The sequence below is a fragment of the Lissotriton vulgaris genome, chromosome 7 (assembly GCF_964263255.1).
Source record: "Lissotriton vulgaris chromosome 7, aLisVul1.2, whole genome shotgun sequence".
NCBI lineage: Eukaryota > Metazoa > Chordata > Amphibia > Caudata > Salamandridae > Lissotriton > Lissotriton vulgaris.
Genome location: NC_141695.1, coordinates 1,485,776,633 through 1,485,800,128, shown reverse-complemented (window position 1 = coordinate 1,485,800,128; position 23,496 = coordinate 1,485,776,633). Strand labels below are relative to the sequence as shown.

At 46.9% G+C, this 23,496-nt stretch overlaps 1 protein-coding gene across 4 annotated transcripts in view; it reads left to right on the top strand.

The window, feature by feature from the left end:
• The window catches only part of ITCH (itchy E3 ubiquitin protein ligase), a 1,274,207-nt gene that overhangs the window by 603,044 nt on the left and 647,667 nt on the right, over positions 1-23,496 (top strand). For all 4 annotated transcript variants that reach the window (XM_086932290.1, XM_086932292.1, XM_086932291.1 and 1 more), the window contains one exon: positions 9,261-9,435. In XM_086932290.1, the coding sequence (XP_086788416.1) occupies positions 9,261-9,435 (175 nt within the window). The remainder of the gene's footprint in view (positions 1-9,260; positions 9,436-23,496) is intronic.

Genomic DNA, 23,496 nt, shown 5'->3' with positions numbered 1-23,496 from the left:
TGGCCTGTTGCGTAGTTTGGTAGATGCCCAGGGCAGTGTATTACGGTTCCATTTTCAATGAGCCTCTCTGCTTAGTTTAGACTGGTGAAGTTGCACAGTCTTTTTTCTTCACAGGCACTTCAGGAATGTGTGGTGTGTCAAATTTTCTTTTGTTGGAGGGGGTACTGATAATATGGCCTGTTTGAGGGTCCACATGCAGTGTTTTATGTTTCGGATCAATCTGATCTGGAAGAAACAGTCCCTCCCCTTTGGCGTGTGCTTTCGGCGCCGATTTCTTTGGTTCGGGATGTGGTTTAGGTTTGGCTGGAGCCTTTGAAGGGGTTTTTATGTCCTTCGGCTTCGGTGTCGAGTCCAAAATCTTTTTCGAATCCGAAGGATTTTGAGGTGTCTTCGGTTCCGAGGCCTATTGGTTTTTCGGTGCCGAAGTACTTGGCGCAGAGGCCTTTTTAGCAAGGTAGCAAAACCTCTGTTTTGCTAGCATTGAGCTGTAGACCATTATATGCCATCCACTGGGCGACCGCTGCCATACCATCTCTGAACCTCCTAGCTGAAGCAGATGGCCCTTCAGCTAGGGTGATAACCAGCTGGGTATCATATGCATATGACACCAGCGCTAGGTCCCACTCTTTTGCCACAGCTGCCAGGGGTTGCACATACAGATTGAACAAAGATGGACTAAGTGCAGAGCCTTGCGGAACCCCCCGGCTGATAGTGAGACTGAGAGATGTATGGCGGTGCCGAAACCCGAAAACCGAAAAGATCACTCCTCTAGGAAGGAGCGAAACCACTGTAAGGCAGATCCTGTGATCCCTACCGCCTCCAGCCGGCAAGGAAAGGCTAGCATGTCTCACTCCACACTAGCAGCAGAAGAATGGGTTAAATAGCTCCACTAGGCTCACTCACAGCAAGTCTGTGAGGCCCTTAAGTAACATTAATTAGAGAAAGCTGATGGTCCTGCAGGAGACTGCGGGTGATGGAGTCCCCAGCGGCTGTGCTGGACAGCGGCTCGCCCCCTGCAACTCCAACTAAATCCTGGAAATGTATGCCACCACCGTTGCCTTTACTTTTCCAAATAGAAAAAGTGTTTTTAAAAGCAGCGGTATCAATTAAAGGATGAGGTGCTACAAAGGTTTCCCCTTTAGTAACAGGTCAGAGGAAGCAGGCCTACTCTCCTTGTTGTATGAACCCTCAACCGCTTATCTCCACCTCCTGCCCAGAATCTGTCAAGCATGATTCGCAAAGCGGAAGCTATCCCACAGGGATTGCATTACCTTTGCTAATCAGTACCACCCCTAACTTGAAGATTAGCACCTGATCAACCGTTAGGCTATTCTACAACTACAGGAACAGGAATAAAAACTGCACCACAGGTACAAGATACTTTAGAAGTCATCCTGGGGCATGTTGAGACAAATTCTAGGATAGTCCTCATGGCTCTTTAACCCTAGAAATTGTCATACGAAGCAAGGAGACATTAGATACATCTAGACTGCAGAATGCATAGTAACCACAGTTACTGCCGCAAGATGGTGAGTTATCAATTTTCAGACCATAAGCAATAGATGAGACTGGTTCCAATGGGAGGAAATGGTGGAGCACTATCAACAACTTTCAGATGCTCACTGTAAAATGATACAGAACATAGTGCAAAAGGTAAAAACCTATTTAATATAATTTTACTTCTGCTTTAATAGCAGTGGCCACTGTCAAAAGATAAACTGATCCAAGACTACTGATGTGTACATATTTAGAGTGTCTGGCTATTGGGGTAATGTCCAGAGGTAAAATGCAAACTTGTGGTTTCAAGGAGGTTGCCTCTTTTGATGAACTTAAGCGGATGACATGCACTGAACAATTAAGGAGGACACTGATAGACTGATGTCTTTGGGAGCTACACAAGTTCAGTTCTATATTTGTTCTTTTGCTTGTGAAGAAAAAATCCCTCCAAAAATTGACATGAGCTGATCTTTCCTGTCTTTCTTTAGAACTGAAAAAGTATTGACAGACAATCCAATTAAAAATTTTCAGAGGGTAGCCAACTTTTCTCTCTTGACATTAGGGGCACACGTGTATCAGCCTAGGGATTCTTCCAAAGCAATGATCAAACGCCTTTATCCTCATTCTAAAATGATCATGCGCTGCGCTGACGGGGTTACTGACCACATCAATTAGTTTGAGACTCAGCTGTGTTTCAGCTTCCAGGGCATCGCGCTAACGCAGACAACCTGCGGTTCACTGCTCCCAAGGCTGGGGGGACTAGCCGATTAGCCCCACTAGCTCCATCAGGAGCACTATCACCAACTCTAACACCAGTCCCAGCAAGCAGGCAGGTTAGTTGGGAGGGGCCCGAGCGCAACGGCAGAGCTGCCGAGTGAGGTGCCAGGCCCCCGCTGAAGCGGCTCAGCTAGGCCTTGGTGCAGCTTGCAGCGGACCCAAGAGCCCCCTCTTGGGCTCTCCCTCTCCTCCTTCTGCTGCAACTTATTGGGTTCCATGGATGAGCCCCCCACCTGGCCCTCCTGCCACACCTTCCTCATGGATCTGCTTGGTGCGGGTGGGACAATAGAGCACTGAGCACCAAGTACCAAGCACACTACGGCCCAAGAGATATTCAACCTGTAATAGGTGACGGCATCTTGGGAGAGTGGTCTCCACACGGGCTCCCTCACCCTAAAAACACCCCGCTACCTCTGGTCTTTCCTGGTCTACTCTCTTTCAAAAGGCTGTGGTGGGGGCGCTGGAATGCCTGTGAAGGTCTTATGAAGGCTCTGCCTCCTTTTATTTGTACTAAAGTGTAAAAAAGCACCGAAAAGTATTCTGCGGTCCCTAGGAGGTCTCCACAACAGGTAGACATGCACTGGGCTTTAATTCCTTATAGTACACCATGGTGAAAAAAAGAAATCCTGCCAGAAAAAGGCAGGCTGACCCCCTAGATGAACAGCCCCTTCTCAGCCCAAGCGAGCGTTCGGGAGGCAGAGACTGGCATGAGACTAGTGCTTGAGGGCACAGACCATGGGGGCATAAGAGTAAGCGGCTTGAACCTATTGGACTCACTCCAATACAAACACAAACCAAGAGTGATCACAGCAAGCACCAGGGCATTAACACGCCCCTGAAAAACCCTGTGATTAAAATCCTCATCCCTCCTTTAGCGGCCGGATCCAACTTTACTTTAAAAATATTCCACAAGACCCCTCCCACCAGATGTTTAAAAAGTCCTAAGGAACAAACAAGGTGATCTTTGTTCCTAAATAGGACTGACTCGGAGTATTCAAGAGCCACGGGAAAAACACTCAGCTGATCAAACTCCCAACCTGTGCTAGGCCAAGACCTTGACCTAAGGTTGTGCTTCCCCAGTTAAACAGTCACATGATAACTGCTCAAATCAATACAAATGTTAGCCCACACTCATTTGCCTTCAATCCGCTAATCAACCATGGAAATAGGCATACAAGCCCAAGTCACCAACTAATGCGGTGCTACAATCGTTACCCAAGGAATTCCTGAGATACAGTACATCAGACTACGAGTGTGGAACCTTATCAGATCAGATTCTAACTTCATTAGAAGCACAAATAGAAGCCCAAATGGAAGTGTCACTGGCTCAAACCTCAGCACCCAAGAGGGTGCTCAAACCCTGATTCTTCTCATCAAACCCACAAAAGAGATTGCATGCCAGACAGCTCTGTAAGCCCATCAACAAACTCTGGCTTCCTTTACTTTTAAACAAGACACAATAGCTAAAGCTCTTCTTTGTCAACCACAAAAAATGGAGTTTTAAATTGCCCTAATCCAGTTAATTGTCACTAGTCTAAAGGATCTGGTGACTAGGCAAAGATCCTTTAAACACAATCTTGGTCAGATAAAAGTGGGCCAATTTTGCTCCTGCAACCAGCTAATCGACAAATTAACCTTGTTACCAGAAATCCTGTGGGCACGTCTAGATAATGCAAAAAATACAACACAGAGTCTCGGGAAGCCTCATCGGGAGCTATCATCAGGGAACAAAAAGCCAGCCTCCTAATAATCTTGGAAACAGCTATCTTTCCTAGACACCCGACACCTGTTGTTCACTCTCTGTCAGAAGAAAGTGCAACCCTGAATGGCTTTGAATTGCTTGAACCAGTGACTCTTCCCACCATATTCAATCCAAACAAGGAAACACTGGTAAGCCTTTTCCGATTTTCAACCGTGGCTCCTAGACTATGCCTAGCTATGTGTGTAAAGGCCATCGACCCTCTGCTGTAACCTTAACATTTTAAGATCAGTAAACAGTTTACTTACATCTGTATCCGAGACGACTTCCCCTTGGTAGTTAAAATCGCCCACCAAGAGGAAGTTTTCTATGGCGAGTGAATGTGTAGGAAGACCTTCCAACAGCCTATGGCTGAAATCTTTCTTGGGACCAGGAGAACGATCGACTAAAGCACCTTTCCAGAGATCCCGAACAGTAGTCCCCATCTTTACAATACACATCTTCTCCCAATCTGAGAAAAACGTGTAACTAATAGCAATCTTTAGGAGATCTGAGAATGTGATAGCAAATTCGCCTCCCACTTTAGATTCCAATCTAAAAGCAATAGGAATACAGGAAAGAGCCAGGGGATGTAGCCATGTTTCTGTGATGAGACAAATGTCAGGTTGGAGGGTAGATAGAGGATCCCTAAGTTCAGTAGCATGCTTGGGGATAGACCTAGCATTACAATAAAGACCTTGATCATCCTGAGTTTTTTAGAGGCTAAGGGAAATGGGCGCATGGGATCTGACAAAATGTTCTCCTCCAGTTGTGACCTATAGTGGTGTATTTGTGCCCCACCCTCCTACTCGCCAATGACACAAGGGACCATATGGTGCAAGAAAAGCCTCAATTAATACAGGAAGACAGGCCCTCCACAAACAGAGGAGATTGATGATCGTACGGTTTTGCCAAAATCTCATCATAAGCAAACATACCCCTGATCTATCTTAATTCCTCGCCAGAATAACATAATCGGTATTCTGGACTAAACTCAGTAGAGAAAGATGCAGCGGTCCTGGCGACGTTAGGGCGCAGACGGGCTTTCCTTTGGCGTGCCAGTGGCAGCCTCGCTTTAGGCATCCATTGAGCATCCACGCTTGCTTCTCGTTTAAGTAAAGCGGCTGATTCCTAATGGCCAGAAAAAGAACACTAGACTGCTAACCACCCACAGATGTCGGCTGTGGCAGTCAAACTAGTAAGTAAAGAAAAGGGTACCTATTGCTCTCTCCGCACAAACTGTATTGACCGTGGCGGACCAGAGAGTAGAGCAATTTAGCCAAAGATAGCCTGCAATTTCTAATCCAGAGTCTCAGAATATATAGACCCCTCCTCACCCTTCTAAAAAGACAGTGTGTGTAAAATGAGAAAGGAACAGAAGTTAGCACAAAGTAAAATTAACTCAGTAAAAAAATTTTAACTGAAGAAGCTTCAGAATTGCAAAAAGTGTATTAACATGCAAAGTGGCACATCCGAATGTGTCTTGCCTTTTTTCAGCCTCAGTGTTCACCCGCAATACAAATAAGACCTAACCTCTCCAGAGCATACATGGTGTACCTATATATTGCAATTCTTCAGATCCACGCTGGACCTAGATCTGCTGAAGAGGAAACTCAAACACTCTTCTGCCCTCTGACCTGGCCTCATCTCACTGCACTTACTTTCATTACCACAGAAGAGCTAGACTGAAACGCACACCTAAGTCATCCTAGCAACTGGAAGCTCACTCTCACCTCAGATTTAATTATTTAGATGGGATGCTCACTGTTGTATCCACTGTTTATGCCACGACCCACGGTTGGCTCGTGACATCCTACATTATGTTCCTCTCCTGCGCGAGAGCTCCATTTGTCCTCCCTGCCCCCTCATTGGTCCCCCAACATTCTACACCTCCTTCCAGCTGTCCCCTGTCACCCTAACGGCTGTATTGGCAGTTGGTAGCCAGAGCCATGAACCGCACGGATGTTTAGGGGCTGTTATAAATAAAGTACTTGAAGAACCCTACCAGAGCTTCTGCTTTGTTCCTACACTCACCTCTATGCAAGACAAATGCCTAATCAGGACCAGGGGTTGGCTCTTTCACTTTCTAACAAAACAACCTATAGAATCAGGTTGAAAGTACTGATAGAAAAACCAGCATCTGTCTGATACTATAGATCAGTGGCTTTCTCAGATGGATCTGACAGTTTCCAACACGCAGTCTCCATTCATGGACTAGTTACCTATCCAGTTCTTCACAATAAACTTCTTCGTTTGAAAAGCACATAATTAAAATAGTTTTTCCTAAGAATGTTAGAGTGATGCTGCACCTATGGCACTGAACATCCATACCCCACTAGACATACCCACTCTTGACTGGAACACTTTTCGACCATTTTGCATTATTTAATCGTTTACCATTGGATATTTTTTTTATTACAGAGCTCCAATACGTTTTCAGTGTGGTTGTTTTTATTTTTTTAGCCCATCACCATACTGCAGCCGTAATTCACAGTAAACTTTCCACTCTGACAAAGGTTACATCATCGGAGACCAGATATTTGAGGTCCGTACATTACTCAGTAGCTGTATGTTTTTCAACAGGGTATGGGTTTGTATTTGGAGGTAGTCGTATACATTCAATTATTCAATTATCTTATTAAAAAAATCGAGATAAAACAATAATTTTAATGGTCAGTGATCATTTATTTTGATTCAGATACATGCAGATCAGCGAAAAAACAGGACCACTCGTGTTTTTGTGACTCTGTAGATTTTACTGCCCCTTCCTCAGGGCCAAATTGTTACAAGAAGACAGAGCCATAAATTGTACAGATCTACAGGGCAAGTACTTCAGCAAAAACAATCTAATAGAAAGATAGAAGTGAAATAGGAAGTAGAGAGAAAACAAATAAAAGTAATTAGGCAATCAGTAGTGCATGAATTATTAGTGTACATTCCTTATTGTCGAAGTACATCATCCACCAGGTGAGAAGGAAAAAAGTATGCCCAGGATAACCACGCTTGAAAACCTTATAGATAAATAGCAGCAGTGTTTTCCCAGTGAAAGTTATTAAGAGAAACGAAAAAAGCAGAGGTCAGATATCAACCGCCTAAGGAAAAACCTTGGTAAGATTATAGTATATTAATTTGAAAAAAAACAAAGGTGTGGGTACCTACAGAACGTGTTTTAAATAGTTTAAAAACACCTTCTGTAGATACCCACACCTCTGATTTAAAAAAAATGAATAAGCTATAATAATAACAACAAGCATTTGTAAAGCACGCAGCTACCTCAGGCGAGGTGTCCTGGCGCTGGGGGCCGTTGGCAAGATTAAGGTATTACCCAGAGTCACATGGCGCTGGGCTGAGTTGGTGCCGATCGAACCGTGAGCCCCCTGTTCCGGAGTCAGCCACCCTGGCCACTGCACCACACCTCATCCATAACCTCATGAACGATTTCTGTCAGGTGATTGATTTCAAACTTATTTGCCGTTTTTGTTTTTCTTATTATCAATGGGAAAACCCTGCTGGTATCTATCTATAAGTGTTTCGAGTTGTTATCCTTGCCATACCTGCTTTCCTTATCACCTGGTGGATTATGTACTTCACCAATAAAGAATGTGTAATATAAATGTATGTACTACTAATGTTTGTTTATATACTTGTTTTTATTTTACTTATATTTCCTATTACATTAATATATTTCTATTCGATTGTTTTTTGTTGTCATACTTGGCCTATATATCGATGTAAATTTAATGGTCCTGTCTTCTTGTAACAGTTTGGTTCTGAGTAAACGACAATAAAAACTATAGTTGCAAAACACATGTTGTCCTATTTTTTCACGTATGTGCAATTTTTCAAATCAAAATAAATGGTCTACAACCTTTAAAACTATCTTTTATCTTTCAAAGACCTATGCACGCTATATAATCTATCCGAATTGGAACATTTGCATAAATGCAAATAGGCCACTGGTTTCTCGTTCCACACATAAAACAGGGGGCCACAAGAGACCACTTACGTCCTATGATAAATAGATCAAAGATAACTACCATGCACATCACCTATTATCCATAATATACAAACACTTATTAAGACCCAGTCCACCGGAGAAGACTCTAGGCCACACAAGGCACCTACACTAGGTGATTGGCTGGATAGGCTATGGGAAATTGTTACAGTTGAAACAATTGTGTTGGCCATAGAACAAATTGTATGATATAAATTGGGCCTCATTGATTACGATTCTCTCAAGAGTATCAGCACTCGCTGTGTCCCAGGTACTTCAAGGTAATGTATCTCATACCCCCAAACGTATACAAATTACATTGGTGGCAAAGATTTACTCTGATTCCTGGTGGGCTAGGCGACTCACTGCCTCAAAAACAACACAGGGCTATACTCATGAGGTGGGGTGAGTAGGGGTGTTGAACCGGGGGAGAAAAACATTAAAAAATGTTGGCAAAGATGTATACATTTGCTCCTCGTCGCCCAGTGGTTGTAGGCTATAGAAATTTAAACCATAAAAGTATTTTTATCTATCTATTTTTGCTAGTGAGTAAGGTATTTGAATGAACGAACTGTGAATTTACAGGACTACCTTTATATACAGCCCCATACCTATTGTTGAAAAGCATACATTCATGTTTATTATACAGACTTCAAAAATCTTGTCTCATTTTGTTTGTTTTATGATAGTGCCGGAGGGTAGGCATTATACCACATTTGAAGTCTAATATTCCTATTTGGAAGCCCCTTGTCCCCCAACTTAGCCTGCTATAAATATCAAATCCCATCTCCTCATGGTTTCACTGAAAATACATCAAGATTTCAGCACCCTCCAGTTTCGAACCTTCTTGGCCTGTGGCATCTGATAGTCTGTCGCATAATGCAATTTACTGCTCAGAACCTCATGCATGGCAGCAAATGCTTCCACATATCTAACACTGCATTCACACAAACAGTAACGGCCACAGATGCTAGCTCCGGTCTGCAACAAATCGAGCATCATTCACCGTGGCAAGGTAATAGAAGTGGCAGGAGTATGCTACTCAGGTGTATTATATTGGTATAAAAGTAACAAAAATGATAACATTGTGAAAGCTTGTATTTTTATTTCAAACACTTCTCCAAGTTTCTCTGTCAACTTATTTTCACAAATCAGATCTACCCTAACAGTGCTGAAAAAACACTATATCACATATTGGTTGATCAGCTTGATTTTAATGAAGGTGATTAAACGTTCTTCTTTTTCAACACTTAGATGGGAAAGGCGTGTTGATAACATGAACAGAATTTATTATGTTGACCACATTACCCGAACAACAACCTGGCAGCGACCTACACTAGAATCAGTGCGGAATTATGAGCAGTGGCAGCTTCAGCGTAATCAGCTACAGGGAGCCATGCAACAATTTAACCAGAGATTCATCTATGGGGTAAGAAGCGTGTTAAACAAGGATTGATTTACTGTTTCTGACCAATTTGAGGGAATAGCTTAATCTTGAATCCTATATATCCTCCCTCTGATGTATTCTCTATTGACCCAGATGCTTTACCTTTCTGTCATGCAAAAATCCAAAACACTGTGGAAAGAGAAGCTGAGACAAAAGCAGCAACGACTATGCCCGACCCAACTGCATGTTATTAAATAGGTTTAAAAATACGTCTCTTCCTAATTGGTAGCCAGTGTAGTTTCTTAAGTGCTTGGGAGGCTCACTAGTGCATAGGGATCTAAAGAGCACCCGAGTTGCTGCATTCTGCAAGATCTGTAATTTTTTCAAAACATGCTGGTGTGCATGCATATACAAACTATTGCAGTAATCGACCCGTGATAGTACCAGTGTTGTAATCGCAGTATTCTGTAAATCAGCCGGGCTAAAAGGCAATACTTTGTTTTAGCATAATTTAGGGCGACACACAAAAAAGCTGAGCCCTGATAAGCGCGAACATTTTCCTTAGTTGCTTGTGTTCCAGTTTGGAGCAGGATCAAGACTGATTTGCATATGGCGGGCCCAAACGGAAGTGGCATGGTGTGCAAAACAACAGTGGACTGAAATGCGGCTCGTGTAATTACCAGTGGCTGAAATAAATTTGAGAATTCCATCTATCACTTTTTTGTGTACTCTCATGCACTAAGGAGCATGAGTATTGGCTCCAGGTAATATTGAATATTGGTGTCACCAGGCAGTAATAAACATCAGCATTGAGCCCAAGACAATAAAGAGTATCAAAATCTGTCCTTGTCTCCTTCACGTAATTCAATCCCCAGCGTGGGTTGGCCGCACAGTCAAAAGCCTAGTTTAACTAGTGCAATAGGCACCAGTTTGTCTGCGTCCAATTCTAAGACTCTGCAGCAACAAATATCATATTATTGTACCTGTGTCTCACTCCTGCTGTGGGGGATGCCCCACCACCAGTGGATGTCAGGTGTGCTCTGCCTCTCAGTGCCAAGGCTTCAGCCAGGGATGCCTTGGTGTTCTCGCAAATGTGCTTCATTCGTGTAAAGCATGTTGTATGTGAGGAGGTGTGCTGTTCTATCTGTCTTAGGCCACTCCTCCAGGGCTTTAATCCACATCCTCTACCACCAAAACCACGAAGTGTCCAATGATTATCTAGGCCAGCTGCAAGTTGCACTGCTATGTGAAAGCCGATCCAGAAACGAGGCCTTTACCCACTAATTACAGTTGCAGGATGCGTGTCCTAGCTGTGTGAATTTCATATTATGTGTTAGTCTAACACAAAACGTGTGACACATGACAGGGCCATTCCCTGAGCTGCAGCTGTCCTGTGTGTAAAATGAGGCCAATACTGCTCCTGCTAGTACTGCACCTGTCCTGTATATGAGAGAAGCTTGCACTGCTGCTGGGCCATTCATGTTCTGTGTGCAAATAAAAATTTCACTCCTGCTGGTTCCTATCTATGCATAATTTAATTGGCCCTCTGCAAAGATGTGTCGAAACAGGAGTTTGGCGTGGATTCCTCCTCAACCTTCATGCCTCCCTGCGTCGACACTCAGCAGCCTGGCACAGCTAGTTCTGTACCTGCATCTGAGAAACCCAAGAATGTTCTTCACAGGCACAGCATCTCTTTGTTGTGAATTACAGAATGGACCAGTCTCAGACTGCCTGGCTGTCTCTGGAATCTGCTCGTCCCGAAACATTGACTGTCTGGTCTCTGAGCTGAACTAAGATTTTCCACACATTATGAGCGACTAGAACATGAACAGCAGGGCAAGCTAACCCTACAGTCATATGGTACTGATAATGCCTAAAACAATAGTCTTCAGGCTTTTACAAAGGGAATTTGTGCTTGCTGATCCATATCTATACCCGATTTGCCAATTAATCACATGTAGATAGGGGTATGGCATGGTTCAGGCAGACTGGGAACCTGAGCATTCTTAAAGAAACATATCATCATCCCTATGGATGTACCTGATAAGTAAAATAACTTGTTGTCAAACTGGAAGTTTCCCATAATGTGTTAACTCCAACATTTGATGAATGGCACTTGGCTGCAAATAAAGTGTTCCATTCTTCTGTACTGACCTGTTCGCCTATATAGGAGTTCATGACTTAACAGTGATTCAAGACTCGATGAGATGGAGTATCTGATCAGGACCTCAAAACAGTTGTCCTGTCCCCTATTCAAACGGAATGAGTGTTTTACTCCGCATTAGTCCACATGACCCCTATCTCTGAAGTGTTGACAAAGAAAAAACTTATTTCCTTGATATGCTCCAGGAGTTGCTAGAAAAGTATGCAAGTGAACACTAGACAGGCATTGTTTAATCTATAGACGAGGCTTGTGTTATTGTTAATTATTTATACGAGCGCTGGACAAAGCAGAAGAGATGAACTGAAGATGCTCCGGTGTCCTTGCAGTCGGTGGAGGGCCCACAGATAACTAGTAAGAGTGAGCCCATGTAACCTGTCCCGAGAGCGCCCCTCTCCTTATTCTGTCTGCCTCGCCCCTCTAAGCGATGCGACACAAGACACGGTCAGCATGGCGCTCTGTTCACTCGCGTGTGACACAAAAGCTCTTCTCTCGTGACTTCACGTCATGTATAGCCAAGCACTCGCATTCCATAACGCTGTGGTGCTCCCATTGGTGCTAGCATAAGGAAACTCCTACGTGCAGCGTTGACTTCTGTGGTCCAATTGACCTCACCATTCCACTCTTTAACCACACGTCCCCAGGCCTATTGGCAGCAGCCATAACAAATATCCGAGATATGATGAAGCCCGAGGCCTGTGTGTTTGTGTGGGGCTCTGTGTGTGTGTGTGTGTGGGGGGGGGGGGGGGGGCTCTGTGTGTGTGTTTGTGTGGGGCTCTGTGTGTGTGTGTGTGTGGGGGGGGGCTCTGTGTGTGTGTGGGGGGCTCTGTGTGTGGGGGGCTCTGTGTGTGGGGGGCTGTATGTGTGGGGGGCTGTATGTGTGGGGGGCTGTGTGTGTGGGGGGCTTTGTGTGGGGGCCTCTGTGTGTGGGGGGCTCTGTGTGTGGGGGAGCTCTGTGTGTGGGGGAGCTCTGTGTGTGGGGGGGCTCTGTGTGTGTGGGGGGCTCTGTGTGTGTGGGGGGGGGGCTCTCTGTGTGTGTGTGGGGGGCTCTCTGTATGTGTGTGTGGGGCTCTGTGTATATGTGTGGGGGGCTCTGTGTGTGTGTGTGTGGGGCTCTGTGTGTGTGTGTGGTGCTCTGTGTGTGTGGGGGGCTCTGTGTGTGTGGGGGGGGGGGCCTCTGTGTGTATGGGGCTCTGTGTGTGTTTATGGGGCCCTGGGGGGCCCTGTGTGTGTGTGGGGGGCCCTGTGTGTGTGTGGGGGGGGAGCTCTGTGTGTGGCTCGGGGGCTCTGTGTGTGTGGCTCTGTCTGTGGTGTGTGGGGCTCTGTGTGTGTGTGTGGCTCTGTGTGTGTGTGTGTGTGTGATGCTGTGTGTGGGGGCGCTGTGTGTGGGGGCGCTGTGTGTGGGGGCGCTGTGTGTGGGGGCGCTGTGTGTGGGGGGCGCTGTGTGTGGGGGGCGCTGTGTGTGGGGGGCGCTGTGTGTGGGGGCGCTGTGTGTGGAGGGGTCTGAGTGTGTGGGGGGGCTCTGTGTGTGTGGGGGGGGGCTCTGTGTGTGTGTGAGGGGGTCTGTGTGTGTGGGGGGGCTCTGTGTGTGTGTGGGTGCAAATGCAATAGGTCTCGCATATGCAAGCGATTAAGCTATTGGCAATATAAATGACAATGCCATTTATTTTTGATTTAAATAAAAACAAAAAGGATGCCAATAGCTCTACCTTTAATAATGCCGAGACCATTGCATTGTAAATGCTTGTTCTTCATTAGGTCAGAGTCTAAAAAAGGGTTGTTTAGGCCCTGTGGAAAGTCAAGACTGTATTCTGTGGACCCATATAAAGAGTGCCTACATTGCCTGTATCCTGACCACTAGCACAGAAAAGGCAAATACTGTCATACTTTTTACAGAAAACCCTCCAGGACCGTGAGAGGAGGCTGCTTCTCTGGCTGCAAAGGAAGAAGGCTGCTAAGGACTCTGACTCAGAAGTTGAGTAGAAGCCCCATACCTTCTCCAAGAAAAAGAAAGAAGGGTCTTCCTCTTCGCATTGAGATCCTGAAAAATGTAGATCTCAAAGTAAAGAGAGGTCTGAAGAAAAGTGGGCTAAAAAGACCAGCCTTGTCCCTCTTCCTCGCACCAAAGAGCCGGCTCTGCTCCACAGTCTGTGCCTCATACTCCCTTCAGGTATTCTCCATCTATGAAAATCCCCTCGTTAATGACTCTGTTGATGAAGAAATCACCGTCTGTGGCCTCCATCTCCACAGAATCAGGTGCTCCGTCAACGGTCTCATCAACGACTTTGACTACGTTGAAACTAAAGACAAGGGCGGCCGCTACTTCATCAAAGACTGAATTGGTGGTATGACCGTTGTCGACAGTTGTGAGACTGTCTCCATCGACGAAGGCTCCACCCTCAACGGTCCAGCTTGTCACAACACAGTTGGTGAGCTTCTCTCCCCAGCTGCTGCAGACAGTTCTCCGTCGACAGCAGAGTCAGCGATCCCATCGACAAGCTCGCCGACGCCTCCGTCAACGAGGGAAAAGGACGTTGTGCTTTCAAAGGCAATCACTTATACAGGACTTTTCAGACGTATCTCCATTGCCTCCTACTCATCTCTTGGATTTCCAGGAATCTGAGGGTGATGGTTCGTATGGCCCTGCATACAGGCCCCTTCAACTCGGAGTCAAGTGCCAGGACTTGGAACAGGATGTGCCGTAGGATGACCCATCTATTTATTTAGAGGGCGAATATTCCTTCTCTGATTTAGGGCGTCCCAGCACTCAGCTCTTGGATGCATTTCAAGAGCGCTACCCATGTAAATAACAGGCGGATCATGCACAGGAGCCTTCCGTTAATATTCCCATTTCGTTGGTCACTAACCATCATATGATGCTCAATGATTACTATAAACGATTTCCTGAGGCGAACTCTGCTCCGCAGCCACCACATACACAGGAGGTTCCTGTTGTCATTCCTGCACCGCTGGCTGCGCCTCCGCTGCCAAAAAAACAAAAATATTCCGCCGCCTTTGGAAATTCCTGTTCCAGATGCAGGACAGTGATGACCAGCAGTTAGAGGAAGGGGAGCTGCAGTTAGATCAGAATGTCCATTATGAATGAGATGAATACTTGGCTCCTACTCTGCCCTCGCCTACTCCACCTATAATCGACTCTTCACCTGTAGATATCGACTTGTTTCACGATCTCCTGGAACGTGCATCAAGGCGCTTCGATCTCCCTATGCCCACCAAGCAGACTGAGTGTTTTTTGTATGATTGTAAACTTACTGCGCAACGCTCCACTCTGGCCATTCCCATTGTGGACTCCTTGTGGCAATAGGGCCTGAAGTTTAATGAAGACCGCAATCTCTATTAATGCGGTTGTACCGAAACTGAATAAAAAGTACAGTGCACCCGAAGACTCTCCTGCTTGGCTTATTGATCATCCTCTGCCTGATTCCGTTACTATGCAGGATGCTCAAAGAAGATCTAAAAATCCTTCTTCTCCATGAGCAGCTCCAACTGACATGGAAGGGCGCCGTCTGAACAATATTGTCAAAAGGCTCTCCACATTGGCACCCACCAACATCGGGGCCTCCAACGCCATGTCAATCCTCTGGAGATATGACCGACAGATGTGGTCCGACATCTCTTCATTGATGGAATAACTTCCCGAAGACAATAAGGAGGAGGCAAATATGTTCTATTGAAGGAGGAGAGAGCCTCTTCCGAGATAAGTGAGGTGGCTCTAGACATTTCATTTACCTCATTCAGACAGATGGCGGGAGCAGCAGTGTTGAGACGCCGTGGATGGCTAAAGGCTACAATATTCCGCTCTGAGGTTCAGGCCAAGGTGTTGGATATGCCGTTCAACGGTGATACCTTTTTAGTAAACACGTGGATGACCCGCTACAGTCGATAAAGTCCACATAGACACAGCTAAATGGCTGATGAATTTGCAGCAAAAGAAGTTTTCTTCTTTTTGGGGAAGAGGTAGAGAACAATATCTCTCTCTACCTCAACTCCAGCAGCGTTTACAACCCTATTACCAGCTGGGATTTCAGTTGCAGTCATCTGCACAGCCCTTTCGACAACAGCCTTTCCTAGAGCATCGACACGTCTACGCCCAGTGTCAGGAGGAAGATCTCATGACACCAACAAGAGGCAGGGGGGATTCACAGGCCCCTGCTTCTGTAGTTCCACTTCATTTCGGCCCACTTGCTCCAAATTTTTCAATCAATGGAAGCTTGCATCTTCCGAAAAATGGGTGTTAGACATATTCCACCACGGTCGCACTCTGGTATTTGTTCCACAGCCTCCAAATTTACCTCCGCAAAAAACTTCTCATCATCATCTGGCAGCCATTAAGAGGGAAAACCGATCTCTCCTTTCCAAGAATACAATCGAAGAAGTGCCATGCATTCAGCATTCTAGGTTTCTACGCCCATTTCTTTTTGATAAAGAAAAAGACAGGAAAATGGTGGCAAATAATGGACCTCACGTTGCTGAACAACTTCTGATGTTGTCGCTCCAGGAGATTTTGTTTCTCGTGGATGCAGGGGGTTATATGCCCTCTTGATCTTCTGGAGGCGTATTTCCATATTCCCGTGCACCCGAAGCTCCGACGTTTTCTCAGGTTCGAGGTGGCAGGGTGCCATTACCAGTTCAAGGTGCTGCCCTTAGGGTTAAAGTTGGCCCCTAGAGTCTTCACCAAGTGCTTGGCGCCAGAGGCGGCTTTTCTCCGGTGGTTCGGTCACCAGGTATTCTCTTACCTGTATGACTGGTTGCCCAAAGCTCCATCCTTCCAAGCCGCCAGAAGATCTACAGAGGCCTGTCTTTGGCTCTGTCGCTCCCTAGGTCTCAAACTCAACGGGCAAAATTCCTCTCTTATTCCTTCCAGGTTGGTGGTGTTCCTAGGAGCAACGCTGTATACCACGCTTTCAAAGGCCTTCCCCACAAGAGAAAGGATTTTGCCCCTCCAGAGGACAGTGCAATCCCTATCCACTAAAAAGTGTTTCAGTAAGGACATATAAATCAATGCCAGGGATGATGTAATCCTGCCTCCCGCTGATCCTACACTGTCGCCTACGGATGAGACCTCTCCAGGAGCATAAATGCCCAATGGACTCAATCGCTGGGCTCCTTCGACATTGTTTTAAATCACACCAAAGATGACCTCAGGGATGCCCTGGTTGACAGTCTGAGACAACCTTTCTCAAGGTCGATCCTTCCTTATGACAAAACCAAAGTTGGTATTAACTTCAGATGCTTCCATGGACCAGTGGGGAGCCCACCTACAGGAGTTACAGATTAACGGAAGGTGGTCAGCTCAGGAAGTGCAGTGTCACGTAAATCTATTGGAGCTAAAAGCAGTTTTTCTAGGCCTCCAGGCTTTCCTGCCAAGGATCAGGAAATCGTCGATCCTCGTCCGCACGGACAACACCACCACCATGTTCTATTTGCTGAAACAAAGTGGTACAAGATCTCATACCCTCTCAGTTGTAGCTCATCAGATCAGGAAATGGCTAATAGCCCACGAGATATCAATGCAAGTTGAACATGTACCAGCAGTCCAAAATGAATGGGCGGACTCCCTCAGCAGAGACACCAAACAATGTCACGAGTGGGAGGTAAACGAGGGTCAGCTGCAAAAGGGTTTTTGGCTGATGGGGGTTTCCAAACCTAGATCTTTTCGCTGCGTCTCAACAGAAAATGCAGGTTCTACCCCAGCAGATGTCCTCAGCCAAGCTCTCTAGGAAATGCCTTCCATTTCTCTTGGTAGGGAACGTTTGCTTACGCATTCCCTCCATTTCCCCTCATTCCAAAGGTTCTGCAAAAGATCAGTCAGGAGCCCTGCTGCATCATCCTTATCGCCTCTGCATGGGCACGGCAGTACTGGTACACAGAGCTGTATTGCCTATCGGGGTCCTCACCAATCCTGTTCCAGCCAAAGGAGAATCTCCTTTCCATGGACCAGGGCCAAGTGGTTAATCCACAAATTCACACGCTTCACTTGTCAATCAATATTGCAGAATGTCAATCAATATTGAATGTCAATCAATATTGCAGAAAGCCTGAGCTTCTGCTACGCTCTAGTGCTACTCTGCCAAATGGAAATGGTTTTACTAATGGTGTGTCGAGCACTCTTGTGATTCTTTCTCATCGCCTCCTGAAGACATTTTATCCTATCTATTGTCTCTCGCCAAGTCTGGCCTGGCCCATGCGTCCATCAGGCTGCCCTTGGCAGCAATATCCAGATACAGACAATGTTCTAGTCACTTGTCCTTGTGGGCTAACAGGCTGGTGAAGGAGTTTATGAAGGGTCTCTTCAGTGCCTACTCACCGTTAAGACCTCCTCCAGTACTATGGCAACTAAACCTTGTCCTGTCACCGCTTATGAAGTCTCCCTTTGAACCAATACACAAATGGGACTTAAAATACCTTTCATGGAAAGTAACTTTCCTTTTGACCATCACGTCAGCTCGATGCATTGGTGAAACCAGGCCTTTACTGCAATACAGCCTTACCTACAGTTTCATTAGGACAGCGTGCTTCTTCATACTAATCCTTCTTTTATTCCTAAGGTACCTTCCACATTTCATCTGAATGAACCAGTGATTCTGCCCTCCTTCTTTCCCGCTCCATCTTCGCCGGCTGAAAGGGCCCTCCATTCACTGGACATTAAACGCTGTTTAAAGTTCTACTGGCAAAGTACACCGTCTTCCCAAAAATCTACTCCGTTGCCTATCGCCTGCCCCCAGGAAGGGACAGAGGGGCAGGCATTGATTGCTCGCTGGATCTCATAGACTATTCTCTACTGTCATGAGATGGCTGGGTGCCCTCTAGCTACCAAGACCACAGCTCATTCCATGTGCAAGGTGGCAGCTTCCTCACCCCTGTTTGATGGAGTGTCTTTACCCGATATCTGCAGGGCAGCAACATTGACAAACGTCTATACCGTCATGAAGCATTACTGCCTGAACGCATGGCAAAAAGCTGATGTGTAACTGTTGGACAAGCTGCTCTGCGATGTCTGTTCCCATTAGGTATGAACTTCTTAGTGCCCATTTTTCATATATAATTATTGTATGATCAGTGATTAATACCTTTTGAATATATATATCTATATGAGGCTGGCGCTTCCAAACGACTTGGAGGCTGAGCACAGGACTCCTATGTGAAAGGTACAGCGCACCAAACCACGAATGCAGCCTACTACAGGCAGAACAATTTGCTTTATTTTTATTGAACTCTCAACTTTACTGAAAAGCGAAAATTAAAACAACAAGCATCAAATTGGACTACAACTCCCAGCAATCATAGTATGACTAAGCACTTAGTCTACGCCTACTAAGGGATTTGCATAATTAAATGATCCAAAACCAGTGATGCCTTCCACAAGTGTTCTTTAATGGCAGCCCCTGAAGATGGGAGGAATTCCCTGAAACGCGTCGGGCAAAGATGTTTAAATGCCAAGTGGGGAAGTGTGCTGCGTGAGAATCCCGGACGGCGGAGGACTGCCGTGTGCCTCCCAAAAGCTTCTGGCATGTTGGAGATTATATATATATATATATATATATATATATATCACACTCCACCGGCGTATTCCTCCCTTCAGTATCGGAAAGAACAACACAGGAGCCGTGGCCTCTATTCGTGGTGCAGTTTTATTGCAGACACAACGTCTATCAACATTCTATTCCCAATAACCGATTGACGAATCTTCGCAAAATTTTTAAAACGTGTGGGGCGCTCCGATCCGCTCCTATCTTGAAAGTTTCGGGGTGATTCGGCAAGCGGGGGCCGAGAAAAAAGGGGGGTCCCAAAACGTTTTTTCCCATGCAATTTTCCATAGGAAACTTTAGCCGCAGCTACAGCCCGAACTCCTTAACGGAATTACACCCAATTTGGCAAAAATGTAGCCCTTGGTTCAGAAAGAACTCTTTTTGTCAAATGGTGTAAATCCGTTCAGTAGTTGCTGAGAAAATCAAATGTAAAAAAATAACTATGGCCGCGGTGGATCCGCACACCCACCCAACCAAGAGCTGTATTCTAATTGGCTGTCAACACTCCAAACCAGGAAGTGTTGGCAGCCATCTTGTGCCTTGGAACAGAAAAACGAAGGCGCAAAACAGGAAAAAGGGGCAGGGTGGAAACACCCTGACCCCCTAGTCCTGCTTAGGGGGTCCTAGAAGGAGCCCCAGCGCCAAAAAAAGCATATATATGTTTTTAAAATTGCGAGATGCGAGAAGGATCCGCGGATCCGGGCGAAAATAAAAAACTAAAGCCCCCGGGTGGGTCAGGTCCCGGGGGCATGCAAAAAAAGTGTGGGGGGCCCAATCCCTCCCCCACACTGCCCCCGGGACTGCCACCCACAGGGCAAAGCATGAATTTTGCGGGGGCACACGCCCCCCCCCCCGCAGCCCCGGGGACCACCACTCCCGGCGCTTCAATAAATAAATTTAACCTGTGTGTGGGTGGGCTAGAGCCCCCCACACGTCCCGGGGACCGTCACCAGCCACTCAGCCCCCCTCCCCTTATAATTAAAAAAATAAATAAAGGCACGGCCCCGGGGGATGGGGTCCCCGGGACCATAATAGGCCTGAGGAGGGGGGCCACGCAAACCTCTCTGCAACACAGCTCCCTGGTGTATACTGGGGGTACATGGTGAGCTAGTTGGTCCCCAGGGACCCTCAGGATTGAAGAGGAATTAATTCCCCAAATTAAAATGCACCACAAGGCGTGTTTGCACACATGTCACCTTAGGCCCGCCCCCTTCCTGCACCACTATGCAGAGGCGCCCCCTGGCAGTTGTTAGTTGGGGAATGAATTCCCCTTGAATACTGAGGGTCCCTGGGGGCCAACTAGCTTACCAGGTACCTCCAGTATGCACAGGGAGCTGCGTTGCAGAAAGGTGTTCAGAGACCACGCCCCTTTTTATACCTCTCTGCAACACAGCTCTGTGACGCTTACTGGAGGTACCTGGTGAGCTAGTTGCACCGCGGTGTGCGTGTGCACAGTGGTGAAGGGAGGGGCAGAGCCTGAGGTGACATGTGTGCAAACACACCCTGTGGTGCGTTTTAAGTTGGGGAATTAATCCCTCTTCAATACTGCGCTGCATTTATCCGGTTATTTGCTCTCAGCTGTTGTGTAACAACATTGCCTCTTTCTTTCAGGCGAAGATTGCTGATCTGTATTCGGCATTAGAGCTTCAGAAGGCCGAAACTGCAGACTCCTCTTGTTCTGCTGAGCTTGCTTTATCCACGATGGAGGCTGCTCCTTTGGGATGCCTGGCATCCTTTCCTCCCCTCGTATCTCAGGAACTAGAGGACCTGCTTTCTAAGACTAGATCAGGCTCCCCCTTAGATCCCTGTCCTCTCACGCTTCTCAGGCAGTGTAAGGAGACCCTTTTACCTCCCCTTCTGGAGGTCATGAATGGGGCAATGAGGCTTGGTACCTTCCCTCAGCAATGGAAAAGGGCTGTGGTGAAACCATTACTTAAAAAGGCAACACTTGACCCTGGGGTATTTAAAAACTTTCGCCCCATCTCGCTGCTCCCTGCTGCCGCAAAGATGCTTGAAACACATCTTAATAAGCTTCTTTCGGCCTTTCTGGAGAACTCTGGCTTGTTAGATCACTCGCAGCACGGATTTAGGAGGGAGCATAGCACCGAGTCGGCCCTCACCATCGTGCTGGATAATATCGGCACTCGAGCCGATAGGGGCCAGACCACCCTCCTTATCCTGCTAGACCTCACTGCTGCGTTTGATACCCTCTCTCCCTCGGTGTTAACATCTCGCCTGAGGGAGATTGGAGTGGAGGGGTCTGGTCTTGATTTGCTGACCTCTTTCCTAAACCAGAGAGAACAGAGAGTGATGCTGGGGGAGTTTCTATCACCATCCCTGACTGTGCAATGTGGGGTCCCCCAAGGGTCGGCATTAAGTCCGACCCTTTTTAACAGCTATGTGACGCCACTTGCCAGGTTGATAAGATCTTTTGGGATGGAGGTAGTTTCCTACGCCGATGACACCCAGATCCTGGTCTCCCTCTCCCAGCCCGTTAACGAGGCTGCCTCCAATTTTAGATCTGTTTAGAGGCAGTCGCAAAATGGATGACTCACAATTCATTAAAATTGAACGGAGAGAAGACGGAGATTCTTGTGTTTGGGGGAAAAGAGGACATCTGGTCGGCTAATTGGTGGCCTGCCTCTTTGGGAGCTTGTCCGGTACCTACCGTTCTGGCTAAAAACCTAGGAGTCCTGATTGAGCCCACCCTCAATATGCGTCAGCAGGTGAATCGAACAGTCTCTACCTGCTGGGGCATAATTCACATCTTGAGGAGAATCAAACACTACTTATCCCAGCAGGCCAGAAAGCAAGTCGTGGTTGCCCTTATTGGCTCCCAACTTGACTATTGTAATGCGCTGTATGCATTTCTCTGTAGGGGGCTGCTGCAGCGCCTTCAACTGGTCCAAAATGCGGCAGCTAAGTTTGTGTTGGACCTTCCCAAACGTGCATCGGCCACTTCCGCTAGGAAGACATTGCATTGGCTACCTGTTGAGGACAGGATTTCTTTTAAAATCCTGTGCCTTACCTTTGGCGCCTTAGCGAGAAATAGGTCAGTGGGGATTGGGGCTCTTTTGGCCCCCTATTGCCCCTCGAGGAATCTGCGCTCCGTGAACAAATCTTTGTTATCTGTACCACGCATTCGCAGAACCAAATGGGGTGGCAGAGCTTTTTCCACAGTGGCACCTACAATGTGGAATGCTCTTCCCGTTGAAATTAAGGCCCTTCCCACTCTTCAGTCCTTTAGGAAAGCTTTGAAGTCAAGATTTTTTGCCAAAGCATACCCGTAGCTTTGCCTCTGCCTTTTAAGATTTATTTTATAGGCGCCTTGATGCCTTCGGGTTTTAGTTGTGCGGTATAAATTTTCTTTCATTCATTCACTGCAGAGAGGTGGCCCAGGCCATGCCCCTTTTTACACCACTCTGCAACGTAGCTCTCTGGCGCTTACTTGATGTAAGTGGTGAGCTAGTTGACCCCCAGGGACCCTCAGGACTCAAGGAGACTTAAACCCCCAATTTACAATGGACCAGGGGGTGCGTTTGCGCAGTGGTGCAGGGAGGGGGCGTAGCCTGATGTCACAAGTGCGCAAACGCGCCCTGTGGCGTGTTTTAAGTTGGGGAAATAATTCCCCTTCAATCCTGAGGGTCCCTGGGGGCCAACCAGCTTACCAGGTGCTTCCAGTAAGCGCCACTGCACTGCGTTGCAAAGAGGTGCTCCAGGCCGTGCCCCTTTTTACACCTCTCTGCAATGCAGCTCTGTGGCGCTTACTGGAGGTACCTAGTGGGCTAGTTGGACCCTAGGGACACTCAGGATTCAAGGGGACTTAATCCTCCAACTTAAAACGGCCACAGGATGTGTTTACACAGTGGGGAAGGGAGGGGACAGGGCCTGAGGTGACATGTGTAAACACGCCCTGTGGTGCTTTTTAAGTTGGGGAAATACGTCCCCTTCAATCCTGAGGGCCCTTGAGAGCCAACTAGCCCACCAGGTGCTTCCAGTAAGCGCCACTGCGCTGAGTTGCAGAGAGGTGGTCTAGGCCCTGCCCCTTTTTACACCTCTCAGCAACGCAGCTCTGTGGCGCTTACTGAAGGTGCCTAGTGGGCTAGTTGGACCCTAGGGACACTCAGGATTCAAGGGGACTTAATCCTCCAACTTAAAACGGCCACAGGATGTGTTAACACAGTGGGGAAGGGAGGGGACGGGGCCTTTGGTGACATGTGTAAACACGCCCTGTGGTGCGTTTTAAGTTGGGGAATTCAGTCCCCTTTAATCCTGAGAGTCCCTCTGCCCAACTAACTAGTCCACCATGTACCTCCAGTAAGCACCGCAGAACCTCTTGCTGGACAGGTACTCTTTAGTGTGAAAGTGTCTAAACGCGCAAAATATCACAAA